This window comes from Oncorhynchus gorbuscha, linkage group LG07, assembly GCF_021184085.1.
Source record: "Oncorhynchus gorbuscha isolate QuinsamMale2020 ecotype Even-year linkage group LG07, OgorEven_v1.0, whole genome shotgun sequence".
Taxonomy (NCBI): Eukaryota; Metazoa; Chordata; class Actinopteri; order Salmoniformes; family Salmonidae; genus Oncorhynchus; species Oncorhynchus gorbuscha.
In genome coordinates this window covers 74,040,107-74,057,643 of record NC_060179.1, presented here as the reverse complement: position 1 = coordinate 74,057,643, position 17,537 = coordinate 74,040,107, and the positions used below count along the sequence as shown (strand labels likewise).

The 17,537-nt window shown below is 43.2% G+C and overlaps 1 protein-coding gene across 1 annotated transcript in view; it reads right to left on the bottom strand.

Annotated features, from left to right (window-relative positions):
* LOC124039044 (mediator of DNA damage checkpoint protein 1-like) overlaps positions 1-17,537 on the bottom strand; it is a 67,937-nt gene that overhangs the window by 10,346 nt on the left and 40,054 nt on the right. Inside the window, exon 7 of the mRNA XM_046354925.1 lies at positions 13,257-14,279. Within this exon, the coding sequence (XP_046210881.1) occupies positions 13,257-14,279 (1,023 nt within the window). The remainder of the gene's footprint in view (positions 1-13,256; positions 14,280-17,537) is intronic.

The window sequence follows — 17,537 nt, the reverse complement described above, 5'->3', positions numbered from 1 at the left end:
TCAGTTCAAATATTATAAAGGGGCATATAAGAAGCAGTCATATTTTATTAGTAAAGTTGTCAAACCAAAATTGCATTCACAAAAATGAAAATTGACCAGTGCAACCAAATTAACTTAGTGATCATTAAGTTCTCTACTACAAAGACACTTGGACCATAGCCAAGTTCTAATAACATAGTAACCCCCCAAAAAACATTCAGAAATAAATTACAATAGAAAACAAAAAAAATCTGCCAAACTGTGCAAATGGCAATTATTGAAATGAGGTTGTTAGGTTTGTGTGTACCTGTTGTTATCTGAGCATCTGAATACATTAGCCATTGAGACTAACGAATCCGAGGCATTACATATGAAACTGAATTGCTTATAGCCCACTTAAGCTGGAAATAAAACGTATGAAATATTTTGTATTTAATTATTTTTGAAAAGCCTCCCAGTCCTTTGTTTGACGTGTATTGTTCCACGCATTGCAAGTCATCACAATTAGTCCACCGTATAGGGTTGAAAAGAGCTGCTTTCAAACGTTTTAAAAGGAATAACTTGCTATGGCAGACTTCCTATGGAACAGTCTTAATCTACAAGCCGTAGAGACAAGCAGCACCATGTAGACTACCAAAACCAGCTCTAAATCCAGTGGGTTTAGAGCGAGGGAATAGAAGGGACTGCTCAAAGAGGACATTAACAAAATCAATCTGCCAACAAAAGGAATCGCAAGTCAGAATCTCTTCTTCTGTTCAATCAATACATATGCAGAAAGACCACTTTGAATCTTTTCTTTAACGATACCTTGCACTCAGAAGGTTCAACTAACGAGTTGTCCAGCTACATCAGTTTAGAAATTAGACCAAAATGCACTATTTTTTTTTCTTCAGGATTCACATTGTTCACAGATGCTCAGAGAGTAGGTTCAAACATATTCTGTTAAACAGTAGTTAATTATCAACGGAGTGTGATAACTATGGTGTCTGAGGCACTATGAGCAGGAGAGATTAATGTGGTTTGGCTAATATCTTACCTGAACGGAGTTTACATTGACATTCATTGTGTTTAAATAAAAAATATATAAAAACGAAGAAAAAAAACGCAGAGGTTCAATTGGATGTTTTTTTTAACTCACTTGTGGGATCAGCTTCAGTCAAAGAAACCCCCACGCCCCCCCAAATCCACATGCAAATAAAAAGATAAACTGAAACAGACACTGTTAAGCATCAATTAGTATCTGACCTGTTTTTTGGTGATTGTTTTTTATTTTACAGAACTTTAAGTTGCTGCTATGTCTAAATGTGTAGACAGTAACTGAAGGAGTGAGGGGTGTTTTTTATTTTACAGAACTTTAAGTTGCTGCTATGTCTAAATGTGTAGACCGTACCTGAAGGAGTGAGGGGTGTGTTGTCCCTGAGGGTTTCTATGTCTCGCTCTCTCCACTTTTCTTTCAACATTGTAAGTTAAGATCTGACCACAATAATCTGAATATGTGTACATGACAATTCACACATTTGTGTTCTCAACAAAAGAGAGTGGACGGCAGAGACGAGCAGAAATAGAGCAAGAGACAACAGCAGCAAGAATAACAGAAGGGGAAGATATTTCACAAACGCACAAAAAAGATGGAAATACACCTTTTAAACCGTATAATACATAGAGTAAAAATAATTTGAACACATGGTATGGTCCTTCTGTAGCTCAGTTGGTAGAGCATGGCGCTTGTAACGCCAGGATAGTGGGTTCGATCCCCGGGACCACCCATACGTAGAATGTATGCACACATGACTGTAAGTCGCTTTGGATAAAAGCGTCTGCTAAATGGCATATACTATATACATATACTACTATGAGTTCATTACACAAATCTTAAGTAGGTCATTGTATAGATCATGGCCGGGATGACTAAGAATTCAAGTCTCAAAGGTTGTCTGTGACAATAATTTGCCTTCCATACACCAGTGTTTTCAACCAATCCTTCACCTACAGGATCAAACTAATTCCACTTCACATATAGAACAGTATCTTGAATCCACACCGCCAATAATTCAAAATCTCAGTCCTTCATACATTGCCCAAAACATAAAAGGTATTTCAAAGTAAAAAGTATATTGAAGTTAGTCTTCAGAAATGAATACACAAGTACTTTAAATAAGTAGACAAAGTGTATGTACAACAACCCAAAGTGTATGTACAACAACCCAAAGTGTATGTACAACAACCCAAAGTGTATGTACAACAACCCAAAGTGTATGTACACATCAGCTTAAAGTCTTTAATCAAAGGCCTTTATGAAGACCGCTTTCATACGGAATCATACCATCGTAAAGCATCCACTCAAAACAGAGGAATGGAAATTAGAAAAGCAGTTTTGACATCAGCTGTTTTCTACCTCCCTGGATCTGTGATAGGAGCTAAATATAACTATGTATCAAGTAACACACACGTTCAAAAGTTTGGGGTCACTTAGACAATTCCTTGATTTTGAAAAGAAAAGCAATTTTTTTGTCCACTAAAATATCATGAAATCGATAAGAAATACAGTGTAGACATTGTTAATGTCGTAAATGAGTATTGTAGCTGGAAACGGCAGAATATCTACAGTGCCTTGCAAAAGCCTTCATCCCCCTTGGCATTGTTCCATTACAACCTGCAATTTAAAAATAGATTTTCATTTGGATTTCATGTAATGGACATAAACACAATAGTCCAAATTGGTGAAATAAAAAATAAAAAACTGAAAAGTGGTGTGTGTATGTATGTATTCACCCCCTTTGCTATGAAGCCCCTAAATAAGATCTGGTGCAACCAATTACCATCAGAAGTCACCTAGTTAAATAAAGTCCACCTGTGTGCAATCTAAGTGTCACATGATGTGTCACATGATCTCAGTATATATACAACTGTTCTGAAAGACCCCAGAGTCTGCAACACCACTAAGCAAGCGACACCATGAAGACCAAGGAGCTCTCCAAACAGGTCAGAGAAAATGTTGTGGAGAAGTAGAGAACAGGATTGGGTTATAAAAAAAACAGAAACTTTGAACATCCCACAAATCACCATTAAATCTATTATTTTAAAAATGGAAAGAATATGGCACCACAACAAACCTGCCAAGAGAGTGCTTCCCACCAAAACTCACGGACCAGACAAGGAGGGAATTAATAATAGAGGCAACAAAGATAACCCTGAAGGAGCTGCAAAGCTCCACAGCGGAGATTTGAGTATCTGTTCATGGGACCACTTTAAGCCATACACTTCACAGAGCTGGACTTTCTGGAAGTGGCCAGAAAAAAGCCAAAAATAAGCAAACACATATGGTGTTCACCAAAAGGCATGTGGGAGACTCCCCAAACATATGGAAGAAGGTACTCTGGTCAGATGAGACTAAAATGTAGCTTTTTGGCCATCAAGGAAAATGCTTTGTCTGGCGCAAGCCCAACACCTAATCACACCGAGAACACCATCCCCACAGTGAAGTATGTTAGTGGTAGCATCATGCTGTCCCATGTTTTTCCATCAGCAGGGACTGGGAAACTGGTCAGAATTGAAGGAAAGATGGATGGCGCTAAATACAGGAAAATTCTTGAGGGAATCCTGTTTCAGTCTTCCAGAGATTTGAGACTGGGATGGAGGTTCACCTTCCAGCAGGACAATGACCCTAAGTATACTGCTAATACAACACTTAGGTGGTTTAAGATGGAACATATGTCTTGGAATGGTCTAGTCAAAGCCATCAATCCAATGTGAATCTGTGCTATGACTTAAAGATTGTTGTACACCAGCGGGAACCCATCCAACCTGAAGGAGCTGGAGAAGATTTGCCTTGAAGAATGGGCAAAAATCCCAGTGACTAGATGTGCCAAGCTTATAGAGACATCCCTAAAGAGACTTGCAGCTGTGAATGCTGCAAAAGATGGCTCTACAAAGTATTGACTTTGGGGGGGGGGGGTTGAATAGTTATGCAAGCTCAAGTTGTTTGTCTCATTTCACAATAAAAAAAATATTTTTTCATATTCAAAATGGTCGGCATGTTGTGTAAATCAAATGATTACAAACCACCCAAAAAATACACTTGAATGCCAGGTTGTAATTGGAAGGCAACAAAATAGGAAAAATGCCACGGGGCTATTTACGCAAGCCACTGTACATAAGTTTACAGACATTATCAGCAACCATCACTCCTGTGTTCAAATGCCACGTTGCGTTAGCTAGTCCAAGTTTATCATTTTAAAAAGGCTAACACAACGTGGCATTGAAACACAAGAGTGACTGCTGATAATGGGCCTCTGAAAGCCTATGTAGTTATTACATTTTATTCCAGTTTCCAGCTACAATAGTCATTTACAACATTAACAATGTATACACCGTATTTCTGATCAATTTGAAATGGTCAAAAAGTGTTTTTCTTTCAAAAACAAGGACATTTCTAAGTGACCCCAAACTTTAATAGTAGTGCATGAGGTTTTAGTATACAGTACATTCTGGAAATATTCAGACCCCTTCCCTTTTTCCACGTTACAGCCTTATTCCAAAATGTCTTAAATCTACACACAATAACCCATAATGACAAAGCGAAAACACATTTTTAGAATTGTTTGCAAATTTAACATTTTAAAACAGAAATACTCTATTTACATAAGAATTCAGACCCTTTGCTATGAGACTCAACATTGAGCTCAGGTGCATCCTGTTTCCATTGATCATCCTTGAGATGTTTCTACAACTTGGGAGTCCACCTGTGGTAAATTAAATTGACTGGACATGATTTATAAAAAGGCACACACCTGTATATATGAAGTCCCACAGTTGACAGTGCAAAAACCAAGCCTCAGACAGGATTGTGTCTTAACACAGATCTGTGGAAGGAGACCCAAAAAAAATCTGCAGCATTGATGGTCGCCAAGAACACAGTGTCCTCCATCATTCTTAAATAGAATAAGTTAGGAACAACCAAGACTCTTCCTAGATCTTGCCACCCAGCCAAACTGAGCAATTGGGGGAGAAGGGCCTTGGTCAGGCAGGTGACCAAGAACCCGATGGTCACTCTGACAGAGCTCCAGGCTTGGTTTTTGCAGAGTAACTGTGGAGATGGGAGAACCTTCCAGAACGACAACCATCTCTGCAGCACTCTACCAATCAGGCCTTTATGTAGTAGCCAGAGAGAAGCCACTCGGATAAAAAGGAAAGACAGGCCGCTTGGAGTTTACCGAAAGGCACCTAAAATACAAGAATCTAATATAATAATAATATAATAATATAATATAATAATAATATAATAATATATATATGCAGACCATGAGAAACAAGAATCTCTGGTCTGATGAATACCAAGATTGAGCTCATTTGCCTGAATGCCAAGCGACACGTCTGGAGGAAACCTGGCACCACCCCTATGGTGAAGCATGGTGGTGGCAGCATGTTGTGGAGAGTTTTCCAGTGGCAGGGACTGGGAGACTAGTCAGGATCGAGGGAAAGATGAACGGAGCAAAGTACAGAGCGATCCTAGATGAAAACCTGCTCCAGAGTGCTCAGGACCTCAGACTGGGTCCAAGATTCAAATCTAATTGTATTTGTCACATGCACCGAATACAACCTTGCAAGCCCTTAATAATAATAATTTCTTGAACTGCAATGTTAAGAAAATAAAAAAAGTTAAATAACATTTTTTTAAATACATAACAATAAAGAGGCTATGTACAGGCGGTACCGGTACAGAGTCAATGTGCGGGGGTGCAGGTTTGTCGAGGTAATTTGTAAAGTGACTATGCACAGATAAATGCGAGTAACAGCAGTGTATAAAGAAAAGGGGGGGGTATGGCTTGGGGGGTAGAAGCTGTTAAGGGGCCTTTTGGTCCTAGACTTGGTGCTCCGGTACCGCATGCCGTGCGGTAGCAGACAGAACGGTCTATGGACTTAGGTGACTGGAGTCTGACAATTTTTGGCCTCTTTATCGGACACTGCCTAGTATAGGTCCTGGATGTCAGGAAGCCCCAGTGATGTGCTTGGCCGTACACACTACCCTCTGTAGTTCCTTACGGTCAGATGCCAAGCTGTTGCCATACCAGGCAGTGATGCAACCTGTCAGGATGTTCTTGATGATGCATTTAAAGAACCTTGAGGATCTGGGGACCCATGACAAATCTTTTCAGTCTCCTGAGAGAAAAGGTGTTGTCATGTCCCCTTCACAACTGTCTTGGTGTGTCTGGACCATGATAGTTTGTTGACCCGCTTCACTTCAGCCCAGTTTATGTTAATTGGGGCCTGATCGGCCCTCCTTTTCCTATAGTCCAGAATCAGCTCCTTTGTCTTTCTCACATTGAGGGAGAAATAAGTGTGTGAATTGGATCATTTTCCTGTCCTTCTAAGCATTCACCGTGTAAAAAGTATTTTGGGCGTCAGGAAAAATGTATGGAGTAAAAAGGAATGTAGTGAAGTAAAAGTTCAAATATAAAGTAGAGTACAGATACTTTAAAAGTACTAAAGTACTTGACTCCATTGGTTATTACAGACTTGGTCAGGGAGAGGTTGAAAATGTCAGTGAAGACACTTCCCAGTTGGTCTGTGCATGCTTTGAGTACACTTGCTGGTAATCCATCTGGCCCGCGGCTTTGTGAATGTTGACCAGTTTAAAAAGGTCTTCCTCACATTGGCTACGAAGAGCATGATCACACAGTTGTCCAGAACAGCTGGTGCTCTCAAGCATTCTTCAGTGTTGCTTGCCTCGAAGCGAGCATAAAAGGCATTTAGCTCACCTGGTTGAATCACGTCACTGGGCAGCTTGTGGTTGGGTTTCCCTTTGTTGTCCATTATAGTTTTCAAGCCCTGCCACATTCGACAAGCGTCTGAACCAGTGTACTAGGATTCAATCTTAGTCCTGTATTGACGCTTTGCTTGTTTGGTGGTTTGTCTGAGGTCATAGCGGGATTTCTTAGGAGCGTACGTACTGGACAACAGCAGCAGCTCTAGTCTTTAGCTCGATGAGGATGTTGCCAATAATCCATGGCTTCTGGTTGGGATATGCATGTACGTTCACTGTGGGGACGGCATCGTTGATGCACTTATTGATGAAGCCGGTGACCGAGGTGGTGTACTCCTCAATGCAATTGGATAAATCCCAGAACATATTCCACAGCTAGCAAAACAGTCCTGTAGTGCAGCATCCATGTCATCTGACATCTTCCATATTGAGCGTGTCACTGGTGAAAATCGTAGATGGTCCAGTTTGTTTTCTAATGATGACACGGTGGCCAATAATACAGAGGGTAGTGATGGTTTATCTACTCGTCGGTGAATTCTTACAAGGCACCCCGCCCTCCTCCCCCTTTATCTCCATTTTGTTCCCCACGAGGATGACGGGGATTTGGGCCGTGTCTTGACATAGCAGTATATGCTTCGCGTCGGACTCATTAAAGAAAAAATAATGCTCATCCAGTTCGAGGTGAGTAAGCACTGTTCTGATGTCCATGAGCCTGTAAAACGGCAGCCCGCCCCTCTGGTGCCATTATCAACCTTCCAACAGGACAATGACACTACGCACACAGCCAAGACAATGGAGAAGTGGCTTCAGGACAAGTCTTTGAATGTCCTTGAGTGGGCCCAGCCAGAGCCTGGACTTGAACCCGATCGAACATCTCTGTAGAGACCTGAAAATAGCTGTGCAGTGACGCTCCCCAACCAACCGGACAGAGCCTGAGAGGATCTACAGAGAAGAATGAGAGCGTCATACCCAAGAAGACTTGAGGCTGTAATCACTGCCAAAGGTGCTTCAAGAAAGTACTGATTAAATGGTCTAAATACTTATGTAAACGTGATATTTCAGTGTTTTTTTGATACATTTGCAAAAATGTATAAAAACATGTTTTTGCTTTTCATTATGGGATATTGTGTGTAAAGATTGAAAAACAGTAACACCCTCACCTTTAAAATATGAAAGAGTCAATTAGGATGCATTTAACTTTTACAGAACCTTGAAATATTTACAAAAAAGTGGACCAACCACATCCTTCAATTTCCAGTAGTCTTGTATAATAGATCTCAACCAAGAAAATATTTGCTAATATCAACCTTTGCCAAGTGGTATTCACAACTTCATACATAAATCATTTTGTAGCGTAATTAACCTGATGGGCCATGGACAGCAAATCGCAAAGCTGTTGACAACAAGATTAGGGCATACATCTAAAGCAGCGAGTCAACAAACAGCTAGCGGAGTTCAACACGTACTGCAAAAAAGCGTTGGCCCATATCCTTCGCTTGTGTTTATGGGAAATTGCGCCATACTGCCTCAAGAAGTAAGATGTATTTGATGCAGGTTCAGTCCTTTTATACAGATGAGGTAGCAGAAACCAACAGAGTGGCTGCTATGGATTTCTGTCATTTTAACATCAAAACAAGTTCCACAAGGGTTGTGTTAACACGGAAACTGTGTGTGTATTGTGGAAGAACGGACCGCATGAAAAAGTCTAATAAAAAAAAAACAAAGCCTTGAATTTCTCTCCAAATAGTCTAATCTTGTCTCAGTATCTGGATTTCTAAATGTCCAGACTCTACTTAGGAGCAAGGCTCCGTGGTTGTCATGGTAACACAGAGAAGCCTTGCAACTGTTTAATTTGATTAAAAAGTAACTCACTTGGATTTGTTGACCTTTTTGTTGTCAATCCCATCGAATCCACTAATAAAACAGACTCATCCTCAAAACAAAGACGTAATCTTGATTGGTTTCCGATGACCAATTACAAAATGAAATCATAACCCAAATCTATTGCAACTACAGTGAAGCATGTCTCGACTTGAGGGTTATCACAGTTGGTTTGCAAGTTCAAAAGATTTCTACATATACAGTACCAGTCAAAAATGTTGACACCTCATTCAAGGGTTTTTCTTTATTTTTACTATCATCTAAATTGTAGAATAATAGCAAAGACATCAAAACCCATATGGAATCATGTAGTAAAATTTTAAAAAGTATATATTTTCTATATTTGAGATTCTTCAAAGAAGCAAACCTTTGCCTTGACAACAGCTTGCACACTTTGCATTCTCTCAACCAGCTTCATGAGGAATGCTTTTCCAACAGTCTTGAAGGAGTTGCAATGTATGCTGAACACTTGTTGGCTACTTTTCCTTCACTCTATGGTCCAACTCATCCCAAACCACCTCAAATTGGTTGAGGTCGGGTGATTGTGGAGGCCAGGTCATCTGATGCAGCACTCCATCACTCTCCTTGGTCAAATAGCCATTACACAGCCTGGAGGTGTTTTGGGTCATTGTCCTGCTGAAAATCAACAGATGGGATGGCGTATCGCTGCAGAATGCTGTGGTAGCCATGCTGGTTAAGTGTGCCTTAAATTCTAAATCAATCACAGGTGTCACCAGCAAATCACAGACAGTGTCACCAGCAAAGCTCCCCCACACCTCCATGGTTCACGGTGGGACAAACACACGCGGAGATCATCCGTTCACTTACTCTGCGTCTCACAAAGACACGGTAGTTGGAAACAAAAATCTCAAATTTGGACTGAGACCAAAGGCGGATTTCCACCGATCTAATGTCCATTGCTTGCGTTTCTTGGCCCAAGCAAGTCTCCACTTCTTATTGGTGTCCTTTAGTAGCAGTAATTTGGCCATGAAGGCCTGATTATCTAAGGCTGGTAACTCTAATAAATGTATCCTCTGCAGCAGAAAAGTTCTTTAAAATTTTCCAGATTGACTGGCCTTCATGTCTTAAAGTAATGATGGACTGTCATTTCTCTTTGCTTATTTGAACTGTTTTTGCCATAATATGGACTTGGTCTTTTATCAAATAGGGCTCTCCCTGTATACCCACCCTACCTTGTCACAACACAAATGATTGAATGCATTAAGAAAGAAATTCCACAAATTAACTTTTAAAAAGGCATCCCTGTTAATTGAAATGCATTCCAGGTGACTTCCTCCTGAAGCTGGTTGAGAGAATGCCAAGCGTTTGCAAAGGTATCAGCAAGGCAAAGGGTGGCTACTTTGAAGAATCTCAAATATAAAATAGCTTTTTTGGTTACTGCATTTTTTGACATGTGATATTTCATAGTTGACGTCTTTACTATTTTCTACATTGTACAATAATAGTTTAAAAAATAAAGAAAACCCCTTGAATGAGTAGGTGTGTACAAGCTTTTGACTGACATACATTGCACATTTAAAAAGTAACAATTACAGTAGATTCATAATAATTAGTTAACCTAGTAGTCAACTATATTTATTTTCACTATACTTATATTTCCTTTAGTCTTTCAGGTGTATGTCAGAGATTCTGAAATGAAATGTCCAAATAAAAGAAATAAAAACTGAAAAGGAGACCATAGGACCAGCCTTGCTTAAGGAAAGTTCTTGTTTTTTTGCATTTCATGTGATATCAGTTAAGTTTGACCAATTGTCTAAGAGTTTGTAGCTGTGTGTTCACGGTGGGCCAATATCAAACTTTTAACTGTCTAAATATTTAATTTACATGAGTCTCAAAAATGATGCATAAGAACTTACTGGGTCAAGAGTAAGAAATAAACATCTTACACTCTTGTTAACTATAAATATTTCCCCAGAACTGTAGTAATACAACCTGTCTGATGACAGTATTAAAACCAGGACTGTAATAGAAACCTTATACAAGGAGAATAGGGGCTTGGTCTAATATTTGGAAATGTCCTGAGGTATAACTGTCGATAGGGTAAGTAGTACTCACAGCAGTTTTGCCAAATTCACAGCGGGACGCCATGTTGCTGCTTCAGAGCGTTCAAGTCACGATGAGTATTTGGATTCTAGTTCTGATTGTAGAATTAGATAAGTAAACATTGTGTACAATTCTGAGATTTCCATAAATTGTCATTGGTCGGTATTACCAAGGAGGAGCAAATACGGCATCCATTGAATGTGATGTTTTCTAAAAACATCACGATGTTTAAACTGCAATGGGCTTCATCATTTTCTACACTTCTCCAAATCATTTCCTTAGTGCTATGCGCCACATGGCGAAACCTTTGAAACCGTTGAGACTCATCAATTTACTGCAGCATAAAGCTGCAAGCGAACACGTGAATAAAACCAATCCTTAAATACATAAATACAATATATTTTTAAAATGTTTTAAGAACAAACATTTCCACCTGTCCCTTGTCCTGGTCTTCTTCTGTTAAGCAGGGACAGACATCAGTGGACGTAACGAAACTACCAGACTTCACACCTGAAGTTTGTTGTGCTAACTGCAGCGCCGCACAGATTTCAACTGTCCAGGAGGCTCAAACCGGTAAACAAATGCTCGGTTAAGGTAAGTTGTGAGAACATCTGATAAGAGTCATATATTTATCAGTCAATGGTAAGACATCCCGAAAGTGTCTGTTCACAGACAACAACAAAATGAAAATTTACCCCTTTTCAGATGATTCTGAGTAAGATACAAGAGGCATGGAAATAAGTAGGAGATATACATCTGAGTGAGGTATGTTTGTGTATAGATATCTAACATAGTATATACATTTCTGATAAAGATAGAAATATACACATTCACACAAGTACTGCAGCCACACACAAACATTACCCTGAGTTGTGGTGAAGGCTACAGGTAAACACAGGTAAAGAAATGTCCCAGTCACACAGCGGAGAGACATTGAGTGGTTGTAACTCTGCCGTGCTTTTGGAGAGTATAAACGGTTAGCTTGCGTCACAAAAACAATGTGCAGGCTTCAATGAGGCAGAAGTCGTGTGATTCTGGATGGCCAGACTGCTAGCAACAATGACAAGAAACTGCCACCTGGGGAATTGTGGGTGGCGTGTTTTAGCTAGTTTGTTCTCTTTAAGACAATGTCTTGTTTTGAGGTGTTTTGACTGATGTCACATCTATGCTAATAAAGCCAAAATTCACTAGCTCACCAACAACTGACATGTATTTCAGAGAAAAGTGCTCATTGTGCAAATGTACGTTTCAATACACATTTGAGACAAAATATAGTTTACGTGTCAACAATCTAGGCCAAACCAGTTTCTCTAGTGATTTTGTAGCTCAACAGCCAACACGTCTATATCTGAGGTTTGGTTGGTAACTAAGGAGGTGGTGAAATTGCAGACAGAGGAATCTGTTCTCCCAACAAACAAAAACATACAACCTCACATTAGGATTTTCAGTAGTTGCAGGCATCCTTGCAACCACATTCTTTCTGCTGTAGTTTGGTCTATTCAATCTCAGGTGTGCATTTGCTGAACAGTGACAGGGAAAGAGATTGTGAGCTTAAAGTCAAAACACTGGTTGACAAAGTAAAATAAACATTATAAAACCCCCATTTAGGTGGTCAAATATGAATAGAGTTTCAAATAGAAATAAGCCTTGATTCTACATGTCGAGGGCTGAGAATGAGTCATCATTATGACCCAAACAAAGAAATGAGGTTGGTGAATCCAACCCAAATGTCTCCAACCTTGGTGCTACAAGGTCTGCAGGCTTTTAATTCAGCTGGCCTCCAATAAGACCATACATTTCCTGTAGTTCTACAGGACCTGGGTTGCAAGCTGTTGGTTCAACCCGAAGTGCTGCAATAACTAGAGTACTCCTAGAAGACAGTAAGGGGCGCCACTGATCAATATAGAACTCTGAAGACAATTGGGCTTGGTCCAATTGCAATTTTGCCAACACATCACACTTTATATTAGTCAAATAGTAAAAATATTAGATTATGTTAGCACCGTATCTAAAGCAGTTTCAGGATGAACCGTTAAAATATTGTTTGATATCCTTATACAGCACAGACAAGCTTCATAAAACACTGCCAAAACATATTTCAAATATGGAGTGTTTCAACAATGTCTAGGACAACGTCGAGGGGCAGAGACAATTGTTTGATTGATTTAGACAACAGCTACTTATAGGCTTACCAAACATATTGAAACAATTAAAGAGCTAAGATGAATAGATCAGATTGATTCACGGGGTAGATCACAGTAAGTAGAAGTGCATTTGGAATAAATCAACATACCTAACTGATCAATTGTGTACTAGCTATATAGACTCCACAGGAGGTTGGTGGCACCCTAATTGGGGAGGACAGGCTTGTGGTAATGGCTGGAGCGGAATGGTATCAAACACATGGTTTGATGCCATTTCATTTGCTCTGTTCCAAACATTATTATGAGCCGTCCTCCCCTGATAGACTCCTCGGTCATTGCCACTGCCTGGCAAATGCAAACGATTACCTGTTCTGGGAAAAAACATCACATATCATCAAGTACTGAATCTCTTTCAATCGTGACTTTATTCGTCTGGGGAGAGGCGTGTACTGAGCAGCTGCCTGCCGTTCTCTCCGGATGCTGACACAGACTGAAAGTCCATGGTCGCATACAGAACTTCTTGGCTCTCTGGGGCCTCCGGTTCATCCATATGGCTCATCAACTTCAGCTTCTTCTTGGGTGGATGTTTCAGGGTGCCAAGGCGCTCCTTGACTTTATACTCCAGCGTGCTGTGAGGGATCCCGTAGACGGTCTGAGCCTTGGACACGCTCATCTTCCCCTCCATCACCACTCCGATAGCTTCCTCTAGCAGCTCTGCGTTGTACTGACGGTATCGTCCCCTCTTTTTCCTCAGATGCATGTTGCTGAGGTCTGCCTCGGGGTCAAAGGTAGGATACTGCCCCCCAGAGGCAGGGCGCTCGGCATCGGATGAAGCCCAGTACTCCCTCTCTCCTCCACTGCTTCCCAGGCGGCTGTGTTTGGGCAGGATGGACCTCTGCCTCTTCCCCAGGCTGTTCTCACAGTGGTGGCTGGGGAGCCTGTAGGGATCAGAGCTCAGGGAGCCCAAGCAGAAGTCCATCCCCAGGCCTCCAAGGCCTCTCACCTGGGGGATTTTGAGGTCAACGGTCGGGGAATGGTAAAGAGAGAGGCCCGGGTCTCTGGGGGCCTCCTGGATGATTGCCTTCCCACAGGAGGGCGACTTGGTGAAGAGCCCTGCAGCCTCCAGCAAGCTGGGTAGATCTTTGAGGTGGTCTCCAGCTCTGCTGTTGGCCCGGAGCTTCAGGAGGGCTCCGAAGTGGGTCTTGGAGGCCCAGGACGGAGAGCCGTACCTGGAAAGGAGAGAGAGGTGGTCGAAGGTTCTGGACATCTGGTTCTGGTTGGGAGACAACTCTGGGCTGGAAAATAGGTTCACTTCCTGTTTGATGTGCAGGGCATGACAGAGAGGCGAGGGGGGCTTTAAAGGGACAGAGTGGCTGAAATTCTCCCTCCTCCCATCCTGCAGGCTCCACATAGGCAGCCCGGCCTGTCCGTCAGCACTCAGGGAACGCCTGATTGGATGGAAGGAAATTGGGTGTAAGCAGAGCTTGCACAGTGCTTTAATGTTTCTCTCTCTAGGGGAGGATGGGTTGGGGGAGGGAAGATGAGGCCACTCCTTTATTGGTTGATCTTGCTTAGGTAACATCATATTATAAAATATATACACGTCTGTGAGTGTGTGATACTTTTAAGAACAAAAAAGGCTCAAGGTTTGGGAATTTGTTTATTTTGGCTTCGCATTTTATTACAAATTATGCGTCAGTCAACATAACAATAAGAAAACAAAAAAAAAGGATATGCAGGAAAAAGAAAATCAAAAGAAAAATATGAAATCTAAAAAAAAGTTAATGTCCAGCTCTGTTCAGATAGGGCAGGAGAGTGAGGAGGGCATGTTGGTCATTAGTCCTGTTCTTATAGCTCAGGGGGGGAGGGAGGAGGGGGGCATGTTGGTCATTAGTTCTGTCCATATAGCTCAGGGGGAGGGAGGAGGGGGGCATGTTGGTCATTAGTTCTGTCCATATAGCTCAGGAGGCAGGAGGGGGCATGTTGGTCATTAGTTCTGTCCATATAGCTCAGGAGGGAGGAGGGGGGCATGTTGGTCATTAGTTCTGTCCATATAGCTCAGGAGGCAGGAGGGGGGCATGTTGGTCATTAGTTCTGTCCATATAGCTCAGGAGGCAGGAGGGGGGCATGTTGGTCATTAGTTCTGTCCATATAGCTCAGGAGGGAGGAGGGGGCATGTTGGTCATTAGTTCTGTCCATATAGCTCAGGAGGGAGGAGGGGGGCATGTTGGTCATTAGTTCTGTCCATATAGCTCAGGAGGCAGGAGGGGGGCATGTTGGTCATTAGTTCTGTCCATATAGCTCAGGAGGGAGGAGGGGGGGCATGTTGGTCATTAGTTCTGTCCATATAGCTCAGGGGGGAGGCAGGAGGGGGGCATGTTGGTCATTAGTTCTGTCCATATAGCTCAGGAGGGAGGAGGGGGGGCATGTTGGTCAGGGAGGAGGGGGGCATGTTGGTCATTAGTTCTGTCCATATAGCTACAGGAGGGGAGGGGGGCATGTTGGTCATTAGTCCTGTCCATATAGCTCAGGAGGGAGGAGGGGGGCATGTTGGTCATTAGTCCTGTCCATATAGCTCAGGGGGAGGGAGGAGGGCATGTTGGTCATTAGTCCTGTCCATATAGCTCAGGGGGGGAGGAGGGGGCATGTTGGTCATTAGTCCTGTCCATATAGCTCAGGAGGGAGGGAAGGGCATGTTGGTCATTAGTCCTGTCCATATAGCTCAGGAGGGAGGGGGGGGCATGTTGGTCATTAGTCCTGTCCATATAGCTCAGGGGGAGGAAGGAGGGCATGTTGGTCATTAGTCCTGTCCATATAGCTCAGGGGGAGGGGGGCATGTTGGTCATTAGTCCTGTCCATATAGCTCAGGGGGGAGGAGGGGGGCATGTTGGTCATTAGTCCTGTCCATATAGCTCAGGAGGCAGGAGGGGGGCATGTTGGTCATTAGTCCTGTCCATATAGCTCAGGGGGAGGGAGAAGGGGGGCATGTTGGTCATTAGTCCTGTCCATATAGCTCAGGAGGCAGGAGGGGGGCATGTTGGTCATTAGTCCTGTCCATATAGCTCAGGAGGCAGGAGGGGGGGGCATGTTGGTCATTAGTCCTGTCCATATAGCTCAGGGGGAGGGAGAAGGGCATGTTGGTCATTAGTCCTGTCCATATAGCTCAGGGGGAGGGAGGGGCATGTTGGTCATTAGTCCTGTCCATATAGCTCAGGGGAGGGAGAAGGGCATGTTGGTCATTAGTCCTGTCCATATAGCTCAGGGGGAGGGAGAAGGGCATGTTGGTCATTAGTCCTGTCCATATAGCTCAGGGGGGAGAAGGGCATGTTGGTCATTAGTCCTGTCCATATAGCTCAGGGAGAGGGAGAAGGGCATGTTGGTCATTAGTCCTGTCCATATAGCTCAGGGGGGGAGGGGGGCATGTTGGTCATTAGTCCTGTCCATATAGCTCAGGGGGGAGAAGGGCATGTTGGTCATTAGTCCTGTCCATATAGCTCAGGGGGGAGGGGGGCATGTTGGTCATTAGTCCTGTCCATATAGCTCAGGGGAGGGAGAAGGGCATGTTGGTCATTAGTCCTGTCCATATAGCTCAGGGGGAGGGAGGAGGGCATGTTGGTCATTAGTCCTGTCCATATAGCTCAGGGGGAGGGAGGAGGGGGGCATGTTGGTCATTAGTCCTGTCCATATAGCTCAGGGGGAGGGAGGAGGGGGGCATGTTGGTCATTAGTCCTGTCCATATACCTCAGGAGGGAGGAGGGGGGCATGTTGGTCATTAGTCCTGTCCATATAGCTCAGGGGAGGGAGGAGGGGGGCATGTTGGTCATTAGTCCTGTCCATATAGCTCAGGGGGAGGAGGGCATGTTGGTCATTAGTCCTGTCCATATAGCTCAGGAGGGAGAAGGGCATGTTGGTCATTAGTCCTGTCCATATAGCTCAGAGGGGGGGCATGTTGGTCATTAGTCCTGTCCATATAGCTCAGGAGGGAGGGAGGCAGGAGGGGGCATGTTGGTCATTAGTCCTGTCCATATAGCTCAGGGGGAGGGAGGAGGGGGAGATGTTGGTCATTAGTTCTGTCCATATAGCTCAGGAGGGAGGGCATGTTGGTCATTAGTCCTGTCCATATACCTCAGGAGGGAGGAGGGGGGCATGTTGGTCATTAGTTCTGTCCATATAGCTCAGGGGAGGGAGGAGGGGGGCATGTTGGTCATTAGTTCTGTCCATATACCTCAGGAGGGGGGAGGGGGGGCATGTTGGTCATTAGTCCTGTCCATATACCTCAGGAGGGAGGAGGGGGGCATGTTGGTCATTAGTCCTGTCCATATAGCTCAGGGGAGGGAGGAGGGCATGTTGGTCATTAGTCCTGTCCATATAGCTCAGGGGGGAGGGGGCATGTTGGTCATTAGTCCTGTCCATATAGCTCAGGAGGGAGGGAGAGGGCATGTTGGTCATTAGTCCTGTCCATATAGCTCAGGAGGGAGGGGGAGGGCATGTTGGTCATTAGTCCTGTCCATATAGCTCAGGGGGAGGGAGAAGGGCATGTTGGTCATTAGTCCTGTCCATATAGCTCAGGGGGAGGGAGGAGGGCATGTTGGTCATTAGTCCTGTCCATATAGCTCAGGGGGAGAAGGGCATGTTGGTCATTAGTCCTGTCCATATAGCTCAGGGGGAGGGAGAAGGGCATGTTGGTCATTAGTCCTGTCCATATA